Source organism: Ambystoma mexicanum, chromosome 1p (assembly GCF_040938575.1).
Source record: "Ambystoma mexicanum isolate Mex_15411 chromosome 1p, UKY_AmexF1_1, whole genome shotgun sequence".
Classification (NCBI taxonomy): domain Eukaryota; kingdom Metazoa; phylum Chordata; class Amphibia; order Caudata; family Ambystomatidae; genus Ambystoma; species Ambystoma mexicanum.
In genome coordinates this window covers 372,429,082-372,452,843 of record NC_090921.1, presented here as the reverse complement: position 1 = coordinate 372,452,843, position 23,762 = coordinate 372,429,082, and the positions used below count along the sequence as shown (strand labels likewise).

Here is a 23,762-nt window from a genome sequence, read left to right as displayed (position 1 = left end):
GTCACTACGGTGAGTAACGTATAATCTTCGCTTTACTGCTCTTGGAAACAGTAGTTTATCCAAGAGAAGGCATTTAAACCTTTGGGAAATCTGAAAGACTTCCCTATGTCAATGCACTGAAGGTGCTGTGTGGTCCGATGTAAAAGATGTCTATGGAGTTTCAGACTCCACAACCAAAAGAAACAGTGCTGAAGTCATAGCAAAAATACATGAGGGAGTGGGGGAAAAAGTCTCGCTCTCTCAGGTAAAACATTAAAGTCCTCAAAATCCAGCAAAGGTGCTGGGGGTTCTAAGGTAGAGAGGAATTAGCACATCTATGAGAATTCAGTTTTGGTAGCTTGTTGAGCAGCCAGGCTTATCTCAAGAGGGGAAATGTGAGCAGTTACAGGTATTCAAATAAACTTACACTCAAGGTTTATTGCATTGTTAGGCAGAATTGCATGCAGTACCCTCTAGGACCACCACAGACAATTGGAACAACAGGTGTAAGCAAGACCAACCTTTGGTATAAGTCTGTACCACACGGTTTGTTGGTAGTGAGCTGAGCAGCCAGGCTTATCTAAAGAGGAAATGTGAGCAGTAAAAGGAGTTGCACAGAGGACTTTCAAGCACAGTGGTTAAAGTAGACACTTACTTTCAAGGTTTCTTGGTAAACCACTTAATAATTTATTACACAATCATTTAGAAAACATTCAACTAGAAGAAAACTTATATACCAATACACTTCAATACAAAACAGTTAGCTTTTGAGACTATTTAAGCTATCCCTGAAATAGGATCCAAATGGCAGTTCAGTTACTTAGCAGTGAGCAAAAAGGACAAAAGTAAGTGGAATAGAGTACATATACTTTCTAGCCAGTGCAAATGGTTTCAGTTCACCAGAAGAGTTCAATTCAAGTCAATAGGCCAGGCCAAAGTCAATGGGCTAGTGTTCTGGATAGGAAAGAGCAGTTCTGGTATCAAACAGTAAAGTCTTTGCAAAAGTTCTCAGAAGTAGTTTAGGCAAAAATAATCATTGGTGGGGTCACAAGCTGATTAGGCCTGCAAGTTGGGAAAGTTTCACAAACTTTCACCGCTCGAGTGGCGGTCTCTGAATCAGGTTGGCACAGTACCTTTATATGAAGAAACACATGTTGCTTAAGTCGTGCTTCCTGGCAGTTTCTGTAGATCTCGCTTTTCCTGGCCCTCAGTCGTGGGGACAAAAGGGAGGACTTCTGGGGACTCCTGCACTGCACAGGATTGTTGAAGAAAGCAAACAAAATGGATTTGCTTCAGTTCCAGTAGCTATAGATTCAAGAGCACAAACTGGTGTCCCTTTCCTTGGTGAATCTTAACCAGCCTTGAGAATGGTGTCCAGGTGTCTTATGAGTTGGTTGGTCCCACCAACTCAAAGGAAGAAGCAGTCCTTGAACGAGCTTCTGTCGAATGGAGTTTGGCAATTGGGACCCAAAGGTCAAGGAGTTGCTGCAGCCGTCCTCTTCCAGCTAGTCTTCGGTTCTTTCGTTCCAGTTGTCGACTCTGCCTTCCAGTCCACGAGACTCGCCTTTTAAACAGTTGTTGCCTTCAGCCTAGCTGCCACTCACCCAGCAGGGTGGCTGTCTTTGCCGGATAGTCAGCCAGCCAATCACGCCAGAGTGCTTTTGGGTCTCCTAGGAGACTTAACACAGGGGGTTTCAGGCACCGCCCTAACTTCCTGCCCACTCCAGAAACTCAGACGCCAAGGGCAGACTTCAGTCCTGAAGCCCGCCAAAAGCACACAAACAAAGGGACCAAACCTGACTTGGCACGCAGAGACAAACCCTGGAAGGACCTTTTCAAAACAAAAAGGCGAAAAAAGACTGGGAACCCATTTAAACAAAGGGGCTTAAGGCACCATCTTGAAAAACATGGCTCCCGTGATTTTTAGCTACTGGTGTTCACGGTCGGGAAAATACATGGTAGTTCGTTGTAAAACCACTGCCACCAGCCTTTTCAATATGAAAGGGTAGCAGTTCACTGCTACATGAGTGTTTAGAAACAGGGGATACTATGTAACCCCTCCAGCACTCCATTGTAAGATGTGAGCTGGGTCTAGTAATTTGTATAAGACTAGTGAAGTCAATTTAACTTTACTTTCTCTGGGGAACAGTAGTTCATCCCAGAGAAGGTATTTAAACCTTGGGAAATCAGGAAGACTTCCCTGTGGCACTGCACTGAAGGTGCTTTGACACAATTGTAAAAGATGCCTATGGAGTTGGTTAAACTCCATAACCGAAAGGAAATGGTGTATAAAATCGCATTAAAATACATGTGAGAGTGGGGAATAGGGTCTCACTTTCTCCAGGTAAAAATATCAACATTTTTGACAAATCTCCCTAACCGTTTGCCTGACGAAGCCCTGCTGCATTGCTGAAGCTCCGAATTTGCCTCGACTAGAGAAGCCCTGCAACTGACAACTTCTCCCCTTGGGTTGGTAGGACCAATCGACCCCAAGACAAGCTCATCTGGAAATCCTCTCAGAGCTGACTGTACTTCGATTGCTGCTGCAGGAACCGAAGTGCCAGGGAGAGGAACACCAGAATCGAGGGAGTGTTTTTAAGTCGGACCAGCGTTCCAGGAAGATCCTCCAGACTGCCAGATAGCAGGACTGACCATGCCTGAACCACCTCAACAGAGTGCTGGACCCCAGATGCGAGTAAGTCCATAGAGGTATCCGAAAACCAGTGTTTCTATTTGCAAGAGCCGTGAGGAGCTGAAACCGCAATGAGCCGGTGATCTGAAGTGTCCATTGTTGCCGCCAACCTTCCATTCGCAGTGCAGGAGTCCCCAGACGTCCTCCCTCCTCACGACTGAAGCCCAGGAACAGGATCTGCAGACCTACACAGGAACAGAAGCTAGCTGGAACCAATTTCTTTTAACCAAACATACTGTTTAATTAACTAAGGGGACTTGCCTCTTGTTGTGTAGGCATGCTAGTTCTCAGGACTTGTCTTGGTTTCTTTTGCAGAGTTGCTTGCAGCTTTGCCTCTCGCAAGCCCCCCAGCTTGTGGGCCTACAGTGATTCTACTTTTCTTCAAAGACTTCTAAAATATTGTGCAATACATCTACTTACCTGAAAGGAGTGCTTGAGCTCACCTAGACTTTAGTTCAATTCACATGGGCTGGTCTAGCTCCCTGAAAGACTCGTCTTACCGCTGACTTTGTGCTTTACCTTTTTCTCCAGGAAAGTGTTAATTTACTTTGCAGCGGGGGTACTTGCCTATTTATGAATATTTGTTTAACCTTTGTTATATTCCCAAACCCTTTTGACACCCAACTCAGTACTGCTCTAAATGTACCAGTGTCCACAGTGTACTAGTTATGTCACCTCAGGGTGTGGGAACCTTCTGTGTGCCATCCCAAATGGGTACTTACTGATTTAGAGAAACTGTGTATTTTGAAGTGTATTTTTGTATTTCTTATAAATTGCTCCTTTGTGAAGAAGGCTTATTCAACTGAATGTTAAATCAATAATTATTAAATCAAGAAACCTTGAGTGTAAGTTTATTTGAATACTTGTCCCTGTGAATCTGTGTAAAAAGCCTACTGCTCACATTGACCCCTTTTGAGATAAGCCTGACTGCTCAGCCACACTACCCACCTCTGTAGTACAGACTTAACCCAACCTTTGGTTTAACTATTGCAAGGAGGACAAGGTTGCTGTAGTCGCCGAAAGGGTGCTGCATACAATCTTGCCTAACACTTGTATTGGTGTATTTCATTGGTGCAGTTCACTTTGACCACTCTCGAGATAAGCCTGGCTCCTTGGTCACATTATCAACTTATGCAGTACAGGCAAATGCCAAAAGGTGTTACCCAATGCCAAGAGGACAAGTGTTGCTTAGTCTCCCAGGGGGTTACTACATCAATTCTTGCCTAACAAGATTAAAAAAGGGAGCAAAAAGAAAGGTCGTCCATAGAAACTACGGAGGGCAAGTTGCCTAAAGAGAAATATTTCCCAGCATCATGCTAAGCTAAAAATGCTATTTGAGAAACATTGTTTTTGGTCATAAGTGGGGATTTGTGGCTTTAGCATTCTCACTACTGGGTGAAAAAATGGTATGCAAGATTATTCTCCATGAGTATTTGAAATGCCCTTCAATTAATAAGGTAATGGAATGGACCTTTCAATAAAGGGGGCTGGTGTGTTTAAAAGAAAGAAAAGAAAGAAATTGGCAACTCTGATATCCGGATGCTTATGGATGTGCTTGTGTTGGACACCTACAGTTGAGGTCCGAGTTTGTAACGTATGCTACTTTTTCTCAGCTCTCATTGCCTCAGAGCAGCAGCATTTTACATACGGGGACTCTTTTCCTTCTTCCAGGGAAGATACAACGAAGCAAAGTGAGTACCAAATTGCCTTTTCATTTAATGAGCTTTCAATTCATGTTCTTTTTCACAGAAAAGCTGTAAGAAGCATCAGTGCTGCAGATGACCATCCTTTCTTTCTGGTTCTCGCTTTTTTATGTATTTATTGTTCATAAATCGGCCTTTTGGTTTATGTGGTTGACTTTGGTAAACTCCCAGTCTCATGGCTATAATTTTTGGTGTCCCGAACCATTTTTGGATTTGCCACGCAACGTTGTAACTACTTTTGGATGCTGTCCTTTGTAGCCCAAGGGAATATGCAGGGGTACCTTTTTAGGACCGTTTTTTAAAGTCCACTCATGGACTTTATAAAACGATACTATTAGGACAGTTTTTCTGTAGTAAAACCATTCAACTGAGGCAATACAAGACTCCACTCTTAATATAAGGCTGTACCACATGAGTATATGGTAGCGTAGACCGAGCAGCCAGCCTTATTTTAGGAGGTAGCGAGTGCTGTAGAATCAGTAGAAATGAAATTGTAACACAAATGTTCCAAAGAAACACTATATGTAAACATAAAGGATTTATTTAAATACAAGTAGGCCCAGATAAATCTAGGGGTAAATAAGTAGTAATACATTATATGAAATCGCAGTTATAAAAACACAAAACTATACTTGAAGGTACACAGACCCAAGTATAAACCTTAATTGGAACACTAACCGTAGTTCTAGTGAAGTCAAAACCTTTGCATACACATTCAGTTTAGGTCACATCTATTCTTGGGGAGTAAAAACCAATTGTTTAACAATTGCATTCAGTAATGCAACAGCAGAAGACCCTACCAGGTGTACAGTGACTCTGTACAAATCACATAATCAGTAAACTGGACAATATCATTTTTGTGAATAGTGCAACACTTATTCCAGGTACAGTAAAAGCCTTTAACTACTTTTGTGATAAGTTATACTAGGCGAGTAAAACCAAAGGATGTAATATTCAATTACAGGTTCTTTTTGAGATCAGCGAAACACAGATTGAGATAAGCAGTAATTCTGATAACTTCTTTTTTGAATTGCACATGGCTAACTCAAGTAAAACCCATATACGTTTTTCATCTCACAAGGAGTCCAGGTTAGATATTTCCCAACTATACAAGTGACTGATCTAGTACTCATAAGGGACAGTTGGAACCACAGACTCTGGGTTAGATAGCGCAGCAAATGTAAACCTGAACGTTACACTTAATGAATGACTCGGTTATACTAGGTAGCCAACAACCTAATAGACTTATTCAGGACAGGCTTACAGCAAGTCAGGGGAAGCAAGGCTGCAGTACCCTTTGGGACCACTACACACAACTAGGACTATAGGTGTTAGCAAAACCAACCTTTGCTACAAGTCTGTACTACAGTTTTTGTAGCAGAGCTGAACAGCCAGGCTTATCTCAAGAGGGGAATGTGAGCAGTAATGATGTTACACGGAGGTCTACAATCACAAGTGTTCAAGTAAACTCCTACACTCAAGGTTTCTTTGATAAATACTAATAAAACATTCATAAGAAGGAGGCACTATAATCAAACACAAATATACTTCAGTACTATTTTTGAATACTTTTCAAGAGGAGTAAAACGCAAAGATTATTAGAACACAAAAGGCTACAATTATTCTTAGACAGTGCAAATACTTGGAGTTCACCAGAAGAGTCAATTTAATTCAATAGGCTAGGCCAAAGTCAATGGGCTTAAGTCTTGGATAGGATAAAGCTGTTCTGGTAAGTAAACAGTAAAGTCTCTGCCCAAGTTCCTGGAAGTGGTTTGTAAAAAAAAATCTTAAGTTGGTTCACAAGCTGGTTAGGCCTGCAAGTTGTGAAAGTTTCAAGCACTTTAACCGCAAGAGGTAAGTACTCTGTCTGATTTCACAGTACCTTACAAATGAAGAAAAGGATTCAGCTGAAGACTTATGTTCCTGGCAGTTCTGCAGATCCCGCTGTTCCTGTGCCTCAGTCGTGGGGACAAGAGGGAGGACGTCGGGGGGGACTCTTGCACTGCACGGCTACTGGTCCAAAAGCTGGCACTTGGCAAACTTCACTTCCGGTAGCTGAAGTAAAGCACACAAACTGGTGTCCTTCTCCCTGGTTATAAGGAAATGCAACCAGCTCCGAGATTGGTATCCCGGTGACTTACTGTCTAGTTGATTGGTCCCACCAACTCAAAGGGAGAAGTCGTCCTTGTAGGGGCTTGTCTGTCGAGGTGAACTTTCCAATTTGGACCTGCAGCAGTGCTTCACCAGGCAAACCAAACTGTCCAATAGTTGCAGCAGCTGTCCTCTTCAAGATTTTCAGTTCTTTAGTTGCAGTGGTTGACTCTGCTTTCCAGTCCAAGAGACTCGCCTTTTAAACAGTCCTCTCCCTTTCATTCCAGCCTAGCTGTCACTCATCCAGCAGGGTGGCTGTCCTTGCCGGACAGTTAGCCAGCCAATCGTCAGAGTGAATTTGGCTCTCCTCGGAGACTAAGCACAGGGAGTTTCTGGCACCTCGCTTTACTTCCTGCCGGCCGCAGACACTCAGGCGCCAGATTCCCCGTTGGCGGGCTTCAGGAGTGAAGATCGAATGAACAAAGAGACCAAACATATTTTGGCACGCAGAGAAAAACTCGAAGGACCTTTCGACAGAGAAATTGCGAAAAAAGACCGGGACCTGTTTTAACATGGGAGGTTCAGACGCCATCTTGAAAAACATGGCTCCCATGATTTAACGTTACCGGAGCTACGAATAGTTTGCGGTCATGATAAATCATGGTAGTTCATTGTAAAACCAATGACACCAGCCATTCTGAGAGGAAAGGGTAGCATTTGATATGATCTGATATTTTAATTATATTTCTATCGCACTCATACACAAGTGTTTCAGAGCGTGACAAGGCAAGGGAGGGGGAACAGGGGAGAACGACCTTACTAAGCCCAGTGACATTGAGAACGCACAAGTCCATGGGATAGGAGGAGGGGAAAAGTGCATGGAGGGGGGGGGAAGAAGTGGAAAGTGCGAGGCAAAGGAGAAACATAAATAATAATAAATAATAAAGGCAACAAACAGTGTTAATGCAGCCAGCAATTTGCAAGTGCTAGGTTTAAGGCAGCAGACAGGATAGGTATGATAAGTGCAGCAAGAAAAAGGGGGCTGTATGGGTACAGATACAGACCCCAGTGCAAGGGGTGGCCCGGAGGTAGTGCGGGTGGGTGGCAGGGTGAGCAGGTACCTGGGCTCGGAAGACAGAGGGTGGCAAGGTGCACGGTGGCAAGAGAGAACAGATCAGCAGGGGAGAGCCAAGGCAGAAGAAGAGAGGAAGGTCTTGAGGTGTTTCTGGAACCGGAGATGGTTCTCAAGTTTTAGAGTGGCAGGGAGGCTGCTCCAGCGGGAGGCCCCAGCCCAAGACAGATCTACCCCCAGCTTGTTTCTTTGAAAAATGACTGTCCCTCGGGGAGTTAGAGGAGCAGAGAGCTCGAGAGGGGAGGTATTTGCAGATGGATAGCTACATTTATTTTGGACCTAGGCCCCAGAAAGCCTTGTGGACAATGCAGAGGGTTTTGAATTTAATCCATGCAGCCACTGGGAGCCAATGGAGAGATTTCAGAGCTGGAGAGATATGATCCCCGGGCTTGAGGCCAAGGACAAGTTTTGCCAGTCCTGTTCTGGATAAGTTGCAGAGGGCGGAGAGTAGAGGCAGATAGATTTAGAAAGAGGCTGTTACAATAGTCCAACCTAGAGAAAACCAGAGCTTGGGAGACCATGAGCTTCTGGGGGAAGGAGAGGAAAGGCAGAGTGCCTCTGAGGAGGTGCAGTAGTAAGTTTGACTTTTTAGAGACCTCGGATGTGGGCGGAGAAGGAAAGTGTGAAGTCAAAGATGACCCTGAGGTTCTTAGCTTCGCAGGTGTGGGTAGGAGGAGGGCAAAGGGAAGCCGGCCAGAGAGTGAGGGGAAAGGATGGTGAAGGTGTGCCGATGAGGAGGATCTCTGTCTTGCTGGAATGCAGACAAAGATCATTGGCGGCACACCAATCTTGAATGGCAGTTAGGCAATCAGAGATTTGACTGCTACATGAGTATCTAGACACGGGATACTAGGTAACCCCTCCAGCACTCAATTGTAAGATAGTGTCCTGGGTCCAGGAAGACTAATAAAGTCAATTTCATTTTACTTACTCTGTGGACCAGTAATTTATCCCAGAGAAGGTATTTAAACCTTGGAAAAGCCTGAAAGACTTCAGTGTCACTGCACAGAGGGTGTTGTGTGACACAAATGAAAAAGATGCCTATGGAGTTGGTTAGGCTCCATAACCAAAGAAAATGCATATCAAAATACATGAGAGTGGGGGGAAAAAGGGTCACTCTCTCCAGGTAAAAAATCAAGTCCTCAAAATCCAGCAAAGTTGCTGGGGGTCTCTAAGGTGATGGAAATTAGCACATTTTTGAGAATTCTCCCCAACACTCATACAATTACCCTGCAGGAATAATCTGGTGAAACCAACACATCTCTTTTGGGAAGAGGCACAGCCTAATCACTGATGAGCAATATACCTTCACGTCTACTTTCTGTTAGAATGGCAAAACAGTTTCTAAGGAAGGAAAGATGTTAACCATACTTTTAAGAATAGTGCAGCACACATCCAAGGTAAGTAAGAACCTTTCTAACTGTTCACTCTTAGTTAGTTACCAACCAACTCTTTCACAAGTAAGTAACTTTTGAACACTTGTTTTTTTTCTAGGAAAAAGGCCCAATTTCTAAAGTCTTTCCCTTATTCTTGGAGCATGAGTTTTCTCAGTGGCAGATACAAATATTCCAAAGAAACACTATGTATGTATGTAAAAATAAAGGATTTATTTAAATACAGGTCGGCCCAGATAAATCTAGGGGTAAATAAGTACCATCACACATTATATATAATCGCAAATATCAAAACACAACACTATGCTTGAAGGTGCACAGGGAAGTCAAAAACATTTTGTACACATTCAGTATCGGTCACACCTTTCTTGGAGACTAGTAACCAATGGTTACTTTCACAATTACATTCAGTAATGCCAAGGCAGTAGACCATACCAGTTGTACACTGACTCTCAGTAACAAATCACATCAGTCAACTGGACTGTTGGGGAGAATTCTCAAATGTGCTAATTCCCTTCTAGCTTGGGGACCCCCAGTTCTTTTTGCTGGACTTTAGGACGTTTCATCTCTCCTGTATTTTTCTGTGATTTGGACTTTGGAGTCTGACAAACTCGATAGGCATCATATTTACATTGTGACACACACACCACCTTCAGTGCAGTGGCACAGGGAAGTCTGTTCGATTTCCCAAAGATTAAATAGCTTCTCTTGGATAAACGGTTTCCAAGAGCAGTGAAGTGAAACTGACTTTACTTACATTTTGTAACTTTCTAGACCCAGAACACACTAGCTTACCATAGGGAGCTGGAGGTGTTACTTGTTATCCCCTTTGTCTAGTTTCACATGTAATATTTGTGTTACCATTTCTACAATAAATGGCTGGTGGCAGTGTTTTACTTTTTACTACCATTGTGCGTTTTTACCGCGGGCTGCGTTAGCAGCCTAGCTGTCAATCCCACAGCAGGGTGGCTTTCCGTGCTTGACAGCCAGCTGGCCAATCACCTTTATGTGCATTCCTGTAACCAAGGGGATTAAGCACAGGGAGTTTTGTGCACCTCCTCACTTCCTGCCCCTGCCAGACCACCTGGAGCCAGAGGCAGGCTTTAATCTTGAATCCCGCAAAAAACAAAACTAACAAAGGCACCAAACGTGGTTTGGTGTGCAGAGTAAATCTCAAGAAGAACCTTGCCAACATGAAATGGCGAAAAGAGAAGACTGGGGCCATTTTGACAGCATGGACACCCATGGGTGCTTTTACCGCGGGCTGGGTTTACAGTTGCAGTAAAACTCCCAATGGTAGTTAAAAGTAAACTGCCACCAGCCATTAATCGTAGAAAGGGTAACCTAAACATGTTACATGAGAAACTAGACAAAGGGGATACTAAGTACCTCACCAGCATCCTATTGTAAGATTGTGTGTGCTGGGTCTAAAATCAATTTCACTTTACTGCTCTTGGAAACAGTAGTTTAGTTTATCCAAGAGAAGCTATTTAAACCTGGGGGAAATCTGTAAGACGTCCCAGTGCCACTGCACTGAAGGTGCTATGTGTCACAATGTAAAAAGACGATGCCTATGGAGTTTGTCAGATTCTATACCAAAAGGAAAGTTGCATTCACAGTAAAATACATGAGTGGGAAAAAAGGTCTTGCTCTCTGCAGGTTGGAAATTAGTCCTAGAGTCTAGCAAAAGTGCTGGGGGTCTCCAAGGTAGAGAGGAATTGGCACATTTCTGAGAATTCTCCCTACCAACTTACCTTGAGTCTTTTGTGATTCCTGTGTAGTTTGTGGTGTGTTTTTATTGGGAGTCCTAGTCCAATGCACCCAGGACCCTGCTGGATTTCTTTTAAGGGGTCTTCTGTAAAGCCCCTGGGCCCCCAACTAACTGTAAAGTACTTACTTTTTCTAACAGTTTTCTTTGGGAACTCTTGATTTTTTTTTTTTGCTACTGTAGAACCTAGCTTGACCTGCCTGTTGGAACACAAGACCCTAGTGACCCCCCCCCCCCCCTAAAAACCCCCCTCTTCTGCCACTAAGAACACTAATGCTCCAAGAACAAGGGACATACTTCTAAGGATTGGGCCTTTTGCCTAGAAAAGAGAATACGTGTTAAAAAGTTACTTGCATGTAAAAGATATTGGTTGGTAACTATATCTGTGAGTGAACAGTTAGAAAAGTAATGTCTTACCTTTAGAAATGTGTTGCCATTCCAACAGAGTAGATGTAAGGTTATATTACTCACCTGTGATTTGGTTGTCGTGTTGGTTAAGATTTTCATAGAAGTGGTAAATCTTCCTTACCTGGGTCAATCGCAGAACATTTTGCCTTACTAGGGGGATATCTTTCCTTAATACCTCTGCGTGGGAACCTTTTTATGGGTGTCATTTTTTTAACTCCCCATAGACTTTTTAAAGTTATCCTCTTTAACAAATTATTGGCAAATTCCTGTTGTTGCTGAATTGCCCTAGGGGCTCCGCTTTTTACTTTCTTTTGCTAACTTTGAGAGAACTACAGTTCCCAAGGGTAGAAGGGATCTTTGGATCCCTTTTACATTTTATTTTGTGAAACGAGCACTCCACACCTTATGTGGAGTGCTGGGGAGATGCAATGTATCCCCTTTCACACAGACTGTAACAATTACGTTACAGGGACAAGCTTACCTTCAATGGCTGGTGGCAGTGATACCTTATATTTGGTGCACCTTTACTGTGGGCTGTGTTCACAGCTGCAGTGCAGGCACCTAAGGTGCTATTTTACCAAAATGGGCCCGGTCTTTTCTTCACCATTTTAGTGTTTCTTGTTCTTTCTTGTTCCTTCCCCTGACATCAAGGGCGGGAAATTCCTGTGTGTGATTTTTAACTTCGGTGAGAGTCTGTGAGGGCTGAAAGTGAGGGAGGAGCCAAACTCCACAGCCCTTTGTCTTCCTCCTTGCTTGAATGGGGACAAAACCCAGTGTGTGGGGCTGGCTGTCCTGATTGGACAACCAGACCGCCCCTTGTTGTAAAATGTGGGGATAGAATGCAGAGGTTGTGCTGTAGTTCCTGGTAAATACTGCAAATCTGGAAGCTGAAGAAAAGTCGACCACTGGAAACGATCCGAAGAGGAGGATGATTGAAAAGCAGCTGAAAAGATTTCCAGCAACCAGAGAGCCTGCTGTGTAACCGGAGCCTGCTGAAGCCCTTCCTTCCAATCAACCTGGGGACTCTGAAAACGAGGACCCAGAGCCTAGTGAAACCAACTAGTCCGAAAAGTTCCCTCAAAGTGCGTGACCTTGTGTTGCTGCAATACCCTGGGACCTCAAGCTACTGTGCAGTGCACAGTTTTCCGAATCTCCATGAAACTTGGTGGGCATCCTGGTGCATCCCCAGAGACACAAAACGAGTCCGAAAAGTCCCCCTAACCAAATGCTGAACCTTTGTAAAGACGAGAATTCAACCGCGATTTTCTGTCTTCTGTTCTCCTTGAAAAGGCGCCAAATCCTCAGAACCACATTCAGCCACAAGGAAAACCTTGCCTAGAGACTTCTCCATTGATCCCTGCCGCAAAGTTCCTTCTGAGGTCTTGTTTTCAGTCACCATGACAAGGAATCCACTGACCGGGTATTTGGCTGCAAACCCCGAAGTCCTCCTGCTTCAACATCCTCTTCAATGCTGAGGTACTGTTTTGGCTTGGGTATGTACTTCCCTTAAGTCTTTTGGGATTTCTGTGTAGCTGTGGGGTGTTTTCCGTGATGGGGAGGCCTCTCATCCAGTGCACCCAGTCCCACTGCCAGAATCCTGCTAAGGTGTCTTCTGCGAAGCCCCTAGACCCTCTTCTAACTCTAAAGTACTAACCTATGTGACCAGTTTTCCCAAGGAACGGACTTTTGCTACTAAAGAACCTATTCTGACACTGCCTGTTGGTCACTCTACAAGAATAAGGGAAAGACTTTTAAGGGATCGGCCCTTTTGCCTAGAAAAGAAAATAAGTGTTCAAAAGTTAGTTTTTTGTGAAAGAGTTGGTTGGTTACTGTAACTCAAGAGTGAACAGTTAGAAAAGTACTTGCTTACCTTGGATGTGTGATGCACTATTCTTAAAAGCAGGGACAGGCCAGCGGGGAGCATAGTTCCACTACTTCTTTTCGTACACTTCGACCACTGGTCACTTGTATAGTTGGCAAATATCTAACGTGGACTCCTTGTGAGATTAAAAACGTATATGGGTTTTACTTACCTTGAGTTAGCTGTGTGCCATCCAAAAATAAGTTATCAGAGTTACTGCTTATCTCAATCTGTGTTTCACTGATCTCAAAATCACCTGTAATTGAATATTACATCCTTAGGTTTTACTCACCTAGTATAACCACAAAAGTAGTTACAGGTTTTTACTGTACCTGGAATAAGTGTTGCACTATTCTCAAAGTATAATTTCCAGTTGACTGACTAATTTGTAGAGTCATTGTACACCTGGTTGTCTACTGCCGTTTCATTACTAAATGTAATTGTGGAAGTAACCTTTGTTTTTTTTCTCCCCAAGAATAGGTGTGACCTATACTGAATGTGTATGAAAAGGTTTTGACTTCCCTAGAACTTGTTAGTGTTCCAAATAAGTTTTATTATTTTTTCTGTGTACCTTCAAGTATGGTGTTGTGTTTTTATAATTGTGATTTTATATAATGTACTACTTATTTAAGCCTAGATTTATCTGGGCCTACCTGTATTTTTATAAATCCTTTATTTTTTCATACATAGTGTTTGTTTCTCTTCGGACCATTTGTATTACAATTTCATTTGTACTGATTCTACAGCTCTCTCTCCCTCCTAAGATAAGCCTGGCTGCTCTGTCTACGCTACCATGAACTCAGGTGGTACAGCCTTATACTAAGAGTGGAGTCTTGTACTGCCTCAGTCGAATGGTTTTGATGAAGTTGGGTTGCACTTAAAAAAAAAAGTGTCCTAACAAGTCCCAATTCAACCCTTACAACTACTATACCAGATATCATGTCAGAAAGCAGTGAAGAGTGTAAAAATGCCTAATTTCTACCTGCAATGCTTGGATCAACTGTGGGACAACCTATCCCATCCCCCACTGCCAGTTGATGATATATTGAGAAACCATCCAGTCCAAAGCAGGATTTTAGCCATGTTTCCTGGAACAACATTGTGCCCCCTTGTATTCCAGGATAGTACCTGAAGTGTCTCCCTAACTAAAGTGTCTGCTCCGGAAAGCCCAACTTAGATTTGGGAAACAATTTCCAGTACCATCACCCATACATTTGATGGCGCAGAGGAGTTTTTCACATTACTTTGCCTATTTTGTGATATATCCTGTTTCAATTTGTGGGGCACCTCAATTTGCTATATAGAACAATTCTTGTGATACTTTAAAGGCCCTCTTTACCCATTCTGCCTCTGCTTTGAGGGTGGCTTCCACCCCCAATCTTGAGTTAAAGTCCAACTCGCAATGTCTATATTTGGGTTAAGAGAAAAGCTGGCAGTCTATATTGGCTGATGAAATGGATTTCAGTTCAGGAATGCCCTTCATTAGTGCAAGTATTTGTCTGATTCTGGGGAACTCTTAATTTGTTATCCCAGGCTATCATTGATCGTCCGTGCCCCTTTCTGTACTTTGTCCTGGATTTTATTTTTAGGTGCGATTGTATTCTTTGGTCCTTGGACAGGGGGCAGATAACGGCCGAGTACTCTATACCTTGATTTTCTGTATTTACTAACTCTATCAGTGGAGGTTGCTTACAGTTATCCAAGGTAATCTCAAGAGTATCTGATCCATCGGCCCAATTTGCTGGTTTTGGTTTGGTACCACTCCTAGGGATACTGCCCCCATCAAATTTCCTTTGGCCTTTTGGTTTGGATTCACACTGTAAACTTTGAGCTTTGGTCTAGTGAGCTGCTTTCCTGACTTCTTGTCCTTTTCTGGTTTTGATTTATTTTTTCTTCCCAAGTGCGAATGGGGTTTGATTCCCTTCTTTTTACTTTTGACCTTTTTACTTTTGACCTGTTCATCAAGGACCACCCCTTTGAAGTTCTAAATTAACTGGTTAGTGTCCACACTCCAGTTCTCCAGTTCTTCTTGTGTTTTTAGAGCATTTGTTCTCCCGGCCTCAGCAAGAAGATTGGCCGCTGCCTCCTTACTTAATGTCCAAGTTTCTTTTTTTTTTACCCATTCTTTTTGTTTCGCTGTTTCCTTTATTTTCGGATTAGAAAGCCCCCTGGCATCCTCGCTATTAGGAATATTGTCCTCTTGCTCGGCCAGTTGTATACATTCTTACATTACCGATGCCGATAGAGGTGTATCATTTGCGTCACTATTCAGGGGGTTGGCCAACAAGGCTGTGAACAGCAAGAGCATCTTTCATGCAATATCCCAATTACATCTTGTCCTAACTTTGCGTTCAGCGTAGTCAACTCTTATTTTGCTCCCTCCCATTGCTGGATCAGAGTATCTATTTTTCCCGATTGACAGTTTCGTTCAACATCTAACATTCAAAGTTTCGCCTAATGAAACACTTTTGTACGAGTGCGATATAAAAAAAATATTTCATTTCATTGGCGGCAGATTTGATGACAGCCAAAGGAGACTTATTTTTCAAATACGTTTACAGGTGAACTTAATACAAAATGTAAGGCAGTTATTGTTGGAGTTCCAAGAGTTTGTGCTTGATCTGGTTCTGTTATGTTGCTTTCTACCACAGGTCTGGTTTCTCTTAATGTTTTATTTCTAAGTCCTTGGCCACTTTGCATACTTGTAATAATGCTGAGATTACATTTAGTTCAAAAGAAGATTCTAGTGGTTGAAAGAGTTCTGCGTTCTCCATTTCTCCTTCTATCATATGCATGTTTTTTCCTTCAATGTCAATCTGAGGTTTGCAGATCCTCAAGGTCTGATGGTCAACTATTAGTTGCTCTTCTGATGCTTCCTTCTCTTGAAACACCTGTCCCGTTGAAAAGTAATCTGATATTGTGTTTCTCATTTAGGTGCATGTAAGTGTACATTCTAGGTTGGGTATTGGAATATCTCTTACCATCTGATGTCAAGGTTTTGATTCTGCAACTGTTTTGATTTCTTATTTCCCGATATCCCCGTGCCTGATCCAGTGGGTAATTGGTTGTCTGTAGGAAATATGCTTTGCGGGGGTTAAAATCTCCCACCCCCTGATTTGTATGGTTTAAACATTGCTCTTTCAAACATGATGACATTTTTGTCCCATCGAAACGGTTCATCTGGTTCCGGGGCTCTAAGATCTTCTCCTGAGACTGTGCTCTGTAGATTATATAATTGTCATTGTTGTAGCACGTATTAAGCCAAGTTCTACCGGGTTGTATGCCCTCGACTCAGCAGGATTCACTCTCACAGCTATCCACTGATAGAGATCTGTTCGCAATACAGGCAGGCAATATGTTCATTCCAAGCCTGCCATACTCTATGCTCCTTAAAGTTCTTTAGCAGTTAGAGAATTACAATAGCACAGGTTAAAATTAAAAAGCCCAGTGTCCCTGGCTAATTTGTAATATCTATTGACTTATTTCAGAAGAATTGCACTCCTTAGATTTGTGGATTTAAAACCAGGCGGGTTAAAGGCGCCAGGCCGCAGTCCCCGCCTAGTTAAAGGTTTCACACTGTTTGTGTGGGGAGCAGTTCCAGTGATCTCATGTGCCGTCTGCTTATTTTGATGATCCGCCGATGTTGCAGTAACACCAGATGGCTTGCTGACGCTTGCAAAAATAGCACGTAATAGGCTTAACACAAGTTCCCAAAAGTGCTATAGTTAAAGTAATATGATTAGAGTATCCAACGACGGAGACCTCGCCTATTTCAGAGTTCGCTTTTGTATTAGATTGATCTCAACAGTGTCAACAGTATCAAGGTTTAAAGAAATAGCATGTATTGGGGAGGGTGAGAAGGATTTGACCTGTTACTTTACGGGGTTCCGTTTCGATTGTGCCACACTGCTTGCACGGACTGCACTGACTGCAGACTTAACTCTGCTGCCTTACTCTGCGGACACAAAGAGGTTTTGTAGAAATGAAACAGCAGCTGCTCTGCTGGCTCCTCCCTTCAGTAAACTATTTCACAAGAAGAAACTCGCACAGAATCACCAGCACTGACTGCACAGTCAATTTAACTTCACTGCTCTTGGAAACAGTAGTTTCACCAAGACAAGGTATTTAACCTTTGGGAAATCTAAGAGACTTCCCTGTGTCACTGCACTGAAGGTGCTGTCACAATGTAAATATGCCGCCTATGGAGTTTGTCAGACTGTAAAAAAAAAAGAAAAAACACATAGGATTAAAAGTCCCAAAGTTGGCCTAAAGAGCTGGGGGTCTCTAGGGTGGGAGGAATTTAGCACTGAACTGAACATTCTCCATAACACCATGCTTGACCCCTTGGGGCCAGCATGATATTCTCACTGGTGGCTGTCTCCCTGTCAAAAGCAGGGGTTACGGGGTTTCAGACAATGTAAGATCGCACATAAAGGAAGAGGTCCACAAGATGCTTGATCTTGAGGTAATGGAGCGATCTACAAGTCCATGAGCTAGTCCGGTTGTACTAGTGCCAAAGGCAGGCCCCAAGGAGTTGAGATTCTGTGTGGACTATAGAGCTCTTAATGCGGTCACCACGACTGATGCCCAACCTTTATCTAGGACAATTGAGCTGGTGGACAAACTTGGTTCAGCCAAGTTCCTCGCTTCATTTGACCTGTCAGGCTATTGGCAAATAACTCTGACAGACCATGCCAAGGAGAAAACTGCATTTTCTACCCCACAGTTTAAGGTCATGCCTTTGGACTCAATAATGAACCTGCTACATTCCAGAGGCTGATGAATCAAATTCTGAATGGGATGGAGAACTTCTGCATGGCATATTTGGATGACATTGCAGTGTTCAGCACCACTTTGGAAGAACCTCTTGACCACCATTGATATGTTTGCAGGCTCTTGAACAGACCCATCTGACCATGAAGGCTAGTAAATGTCAAATTGGTCAAAGCAAAGTGGTCTACCTTGGACATGCAGTAGGAGGAGTTGAAATAAGGCAGGTACAAGCTGTACAAGACTGGGCCACACTTAGTACTCCAACCCAACCGGCTACTATAGGAACCTAATTGAGAACTATGGGACCATAGCTTCTCCATTGAATGTGGTGATCTCACCCAAAATGCCTCAAGAAGGTCAGGTGGAATGAGGAGTACTCATGCCTTTGAAGGATGTAAGAAAACCCTTTGTCAAGCTCTAGTCCTGAGAGCTCCTGACTGTAACCAATCCTTTATTGTATAGACAGATGTTTCCAATACAGGAATAGGTGCAGTTTTGAGTCAGCTGGATGGGAAGGGCCGGGAACAGCCGATCTGCTTCATCAGTAGGAAACTGAAGGACCGTGAGACAAGGTGGCCAACTATTGAACGTAAGTTTTGCCATTGTGTGGTCTGTGAAGAAGTTTAGACCATACTTTTTAGGCAAGTTTGTATGTAGTAACCATGTGGGAGACTACACCAGCCTTGCCCTCTTGGCAATAGGTAACCCAACCTTTGGTATAAGCCTGTACTACACAATTTGGTAGTGTCTTAGCAGCCAGGCTTATCTCCAGAGGGGCCAACATGAGCTGTAGGGTTGTAACCTAGAGATTCACAGTGACATTTATTCAAATAACACGTATACTCGAGGTTAACAATTTAACTGCCAGTTTTAAAATAAGCCTACTTTAGAAGGGAGCAATATGCAACACTTAAATACACTTCAATACACTCCTTTGGTTCAATAAAGTAAGCGGATATCCTTTTGGGATTGCACACATTTATTTATTCGTATTTGTTGAGCGCACAGCAGCCCTTAGGCATTGTCGCGCTTGTTACAGAGGATAATACTTAGTTACAGAGATAGGAGCAAAGCTTAGTTTCAAGGACTCCAACATAGTACATGCTTAAACACCATAAGTTTTACATATTACACAAAGTACATAATGTAGTGCGTGAAGATGTGTTGTGGTGGTGGTGTATAGAAGTAGGATGTTGAAAGGGGTGTGAGTGGGATTAATTAAAGAGGGCCGTTTTCAGATGTTTCCGGAAGGCTGTGAGGGATGCCTCTGCTCTGAGGGCAGTAGGGAGAGCGTTCCAGCGCTTAGGGGCTAAGTATGGGAATCCTAGCCCACCTGCGTTGGCCCTATTGATGTGTGGGATGTTGATCAGGTTGGTGTACTTCGATCTGATGGGCCGTGTATATGGTCCTTGATGTTTCTGACGGGTATGATGGTGCAGTGAGATTGAGACATTTGAGTGATGTTGAGCATTTTGAAGGTGATTCAGTCTTTGAGTGGTAGCCAGTGGGCTGCCTGTCTGGCTTGTGTAATGTGGTCTCTTTTCGGGATGCTTAGTGCAGCTCTAAGCGCGTTGTTTTGGGTAACTTGGAGTTTATTATTTTTTTGAGTTTTGAGGTGCCTGTTAGAAGGGTGTTGCAATAGTCTAGCTTGAGCTTGGCCCCTATCGTAGCTCTGGAAATTGAGGCAGTTTGATTTGGTTAAGAAGGGTTTGCATGGGACCTGCAAAAGACCCGAAGGGCGCACAACAGGACCTACGGTGAGCTGACTGACCACCATAGGCCATACCCTCAGGGACCCGATGACACCAGGTCTGCTCCACCGAAGGGGGAGAAACAGACACTGCCCTATCCGTGGTGGGGCATAGGCGGTGTTCCTTGGAGCGGTGCCCTACCTTAGGCCAATGGGCTGCCCACAGAGGCTATAATCCTACTCGAGTGGCCATGGCGAGGAAAAGCTTAATAGCTAAATTGCCCCTCCTCCCCCAACGAACATAATCTGCCACCACGCTGGATGTATAACGCATTGTCCTGCCGGGGGCCTCCTCCTTTGTCACAAGGGGACTGGACAAGTTTTAATATGCGACAAATGCTGCCTCATTGTTACCTCAGCACCGAATCACGGTGTAACTGAAGAACGACACGAACGCCCCACGCAATAGAGCCACCACTGCATCCAGAAACAAAGGGGGACTGGCAGAGCTTGATTCAGTGGCTTCCCTACTGCCTATAAACTAAAGGCTACACATGGCCCAATACTTATGCGGATCACTCCACCCCCCTTGACCCTACGAACGCAAGGAAGCGGCACCGTACTGCAAGTTCCACTCTCTGGTGTTACTGGCAGCCCCACTTCCACAACCGATTCAACATATACTCCAGCGGTGCCCATTGTGTCGCCAGGGCCGGACTGGGACATTCTGAAATCACCTGAGCACAGCAGTGCCTCCATGTGCAGGACTGCTTCTCTGAGAGTACCTATTATAATCCGTAACCCTAACTGTGTGATCTGGATCCATTGTAGGAACTCAACATCTGAATTCTGCATAAATCTTTACAATTAGAGAGCTAAAGAGAGGGAACACACTCCGTAACTTCCACCCATGACGCTGCGCATAGTGACACTAAGCACATCACAAAAGCAAGACTGTGACACTACCTCAGGTGGCAACTGCAGCAGTAGCAGATAAATGTTGCTGGAATAAGTCGTCCAAAACTGGACACTCCCTCATCCAGACGCCCTACAGGCTGACAATAATACTTACCCTTGGATACACCTGAACTCCAGCCGGCGGTAGATCACAATCCGCACAGCAATAAAACGGTCGGGTCTAACATTTAACTACCGGAGACACGCTGTGATGTGATGGGTAGACCGGATATATAATTACTCCTACCGCTGGCAACATAGGCCTAGGAAACCCGGACCACACCATGGTGTCTACAAGAAGCTCAACACACATCATACGATCAACCCCACATGACCTATCCAGAGGGGCCCCCCTTTTTGTCCTCGGGCATGTGCCCTATTCTCCCTGCGAAGAAACGTGGAGATGCACTTTGTCACCTACCACCCTGCCACACCTCTAAAGTAACTGGAGGGACAGCTCAAAGAGATGTGGGAGGACTTAAGAGCTAATGGTACTGGAAACGAAAGGGGGGCGCCCTACCACATAATTTTAATCACTTTACATATACATTTCTGTAATGACTTAAATATTTAACATGCTTAGTATGAGAGCTGTATTGCTCTCATACAAAAAAGGTGAGCAATCAAGCCCTTAAAGGTGTCACTTTAGCTTATTTGTTTAGCAAGTGTTTCGAGATGCTGATGCAATTCTGCATCAATTCCGCATTGAATTCACATTCCAATTGTAGTGTTACATATTCATATAGAACAAAAAGATTAATTTAATCAACCAATGCATCAATGAAAAATAGTAATCGGGAGGAAGGGGCAGCCCCTAACTGAAGAAGAATTGAAGACAGAGTGGCGTATCAAGGGACTGAGGCGCAGGAGGATTCTGGCTTCTAGACAGTTTAGGAGGATGAACGTATCCCCGGACATGGAAAACTGAACTCTCGATCACGAAGCGCTGACATTACTAAGGTGCGAGACCAACAACGGGCTTCCGCAGAAGGTCACATGTGACCAAGAAACGAGTGAACTCGATGGGGTGACCAAAAATTTGGAAAGGATCCATAATCTTGCGGTATGGAGCATGGGGGGGGGGGGGTACACTGTTTATTTAAGTTGAGTTCCATGACTGCGAGTTGTACGGTACTGACTGGGTGAAGATAACCCAGCTAGATCAGATGCCGCATGGGGAAGGGGAAGGGCAAAGACAGAAGGGGTCGGGGGGGGGCAGGGAGAGCAAGACACACTCAAACTGAAATATGCAGATTTGTAAGGTGGAAGCTAAAAGAGTGCAGATATGGCTACGACAAAAGACAACCAGATGGGTAAATCTGGGTTCCTTAGGGCTGGCACTCAATGTTAAGGGTCTTAATTCCCCCACCAAACGGTCCCTGGTCTCTCAAGAATTCAGAAGGGCGAACTTGGATGTAATCTTCCTTCAAGAGACTAGATATACACGAGGGGAGGAATGTTGAATATTGGGGTTCGGGCCCCTCGCGCAAATCAGGAGTTGGTATTATAGTGCAGAAGGGACTGTCATGGCCACAGGCCCCAGAACACAAAAACCACACATCTAGTGATGGGGGCAATGGGTCACTTGACTTATGCCCCTTTGGGACATATAAACACATGGCGCCAGACTCATATAGAGATGTGAGTAGGAACACTTTATTTCAGAGCTGGAGTGCTTTTATTTTACAAGAACTTTCCAGGAGCTGAAAGCCTTTATTCCAGAGAATATCGTCATGTGCTGACTCATTGGGTGTGGCTGGCAGGCTGAACATGGTGGGCGTGGCTTCAGAAGCTCCGCTATATAAGCTGCTCCATCCTGAAGGCTGGTCCTTCGTGTGCAATGTGATGCTCACCGCCGCTTGGACCAGTTTACTTACCTTTTGAAACCAGGCATTCTACAGCATTCACATGCTCATGAATATTCCCCGTCCTCAGGCTGGGAATCCTTGGTACTGAAAAAATCAGTTTCGTTTCTGAACTGTCTTTCTACTAATAACCAATAACTGGGCTCTGGGTCATGCTGCCCCCAGCCAATGACTGCCCTCTACCTAAGCCCCTTGTCAGGCAGCCATCTTCAGTTTTTTACCGCACATTCAAGTGTTGAGAGTCCTCGTGCTATAGCTCTCTAACTTTTACTGCGTATTGAGTTTTATTCAAAGTTTTGCTAATTTTTCGGTCAATTCGAGCCTCAATCTTCACCGATTCTTCTTCTGATTAACGGGGACCCGTTTCGGAATTTTTTTCACCTCATCCACCCCCAACCAAGGGCGAATTTTCGTTGAGTTTTCACTTCTTTGCGGATTCTGCCCCGCATGGTCATGGCCCAGTACAAAGGAGACACGACGCCTGTTGGATCCAATTTGTTTAGGATCTGTCCTGGATGTGGATTACAGAATGTCTTCAAGGAAGATGAGCACTCACGGTGCCTCTACTGCCTTCACAACGACAAATCGCACGTGGAGACGGACTGTGCGTTCTGTAAGAACATGTCCATCCGGACAATGAAGGACCATTTTACTCGGCTCATTAACTGGCTGGAGGGGAAGAGCCCAGCAGAAGGTGAGAAGTCTGAGCGGTCTTCCAAGACCTTTGAGGGTGCTCTGGCGACGGGGGCCCAACAAAATGGTAAGTACTGCGAGTCCTGCCAGGCACGGCGCAATGTCACCGACACCATCATCCACGAGCAAACACTCTGACTCGGTGAAAAGGAAGTCGGAGAACCCAGGTAAGCTTCGGGAGAAGTCCCGGTTAATCCTGACAGACAGCCAAGGGTGGGGGGGGGCGAGGCGGTGACCCGCGCCCTAAGGTGAAGGCCCAGATTCACCTGGCGAAGGCCTCGATTGAAGGAGTTTGTGGCTACCCTGGCGAAGCCTGCGGAGGCTACCCCAGTGGAGATGACCCCCGAGCCTAGAGTTTCCCTGCCACCCAGGAGGGAAACTTCTTTCCAGCCTATCGGCAACACCCCCGTGAAACTCTGGGATGAGAAAGGAGGGGAAAGGGGGCTTGGTAGCCGTAACGGACACAGATACCACCCCCGAAGATGAGCTGGCTGGCATCAAAAAGATCCTGGACAAGAAGTTTGAAGAGGCCAGGGCCTACGGGGGATCCTGACAAGTCGGGCGTAGAGAGCAACGGTGGGGCCGACGAGGAAGCGGAGGACCCAGCGCCCCAGCCTTCGCTCCCATCGCAACCGATGCCACAAGACAATTCAGGAGCAATCTTGATGGCTTTGCAGGACCTGTGTAAGAAGCTGAGGACAAGGTTGCCCTTGCCATCAGCGGACGATCCAGCAGCGCCTGAACCGTTGGGGAGCC

At 44.5% G+C, this 23,762-nt stretch overlaps 1 protein-coding gene across 1 annotated transcript in view; it reads left to right on the top strand.

Annotated features, from left to right (window-relative positions):
• Positions 1 to 23,762, top strand: part of MAU2 (MAU2 sister chromatid cohesion factor) — an 893,447-nt gene that overhangs the window by 580,631 nt on the left and 289,054 nt on the right. The window contains exon 15 of the mRNA XM_069649112.1: positions 4,285 to 4,362. Coding sequence (XP_069505213.1) covers positions 4,285 to 4,362 — 78 coding nt within the window. The remainder of the gene's footprint in view (positions 1 to 4,284; positions 4,363 to 23,762) is intronic.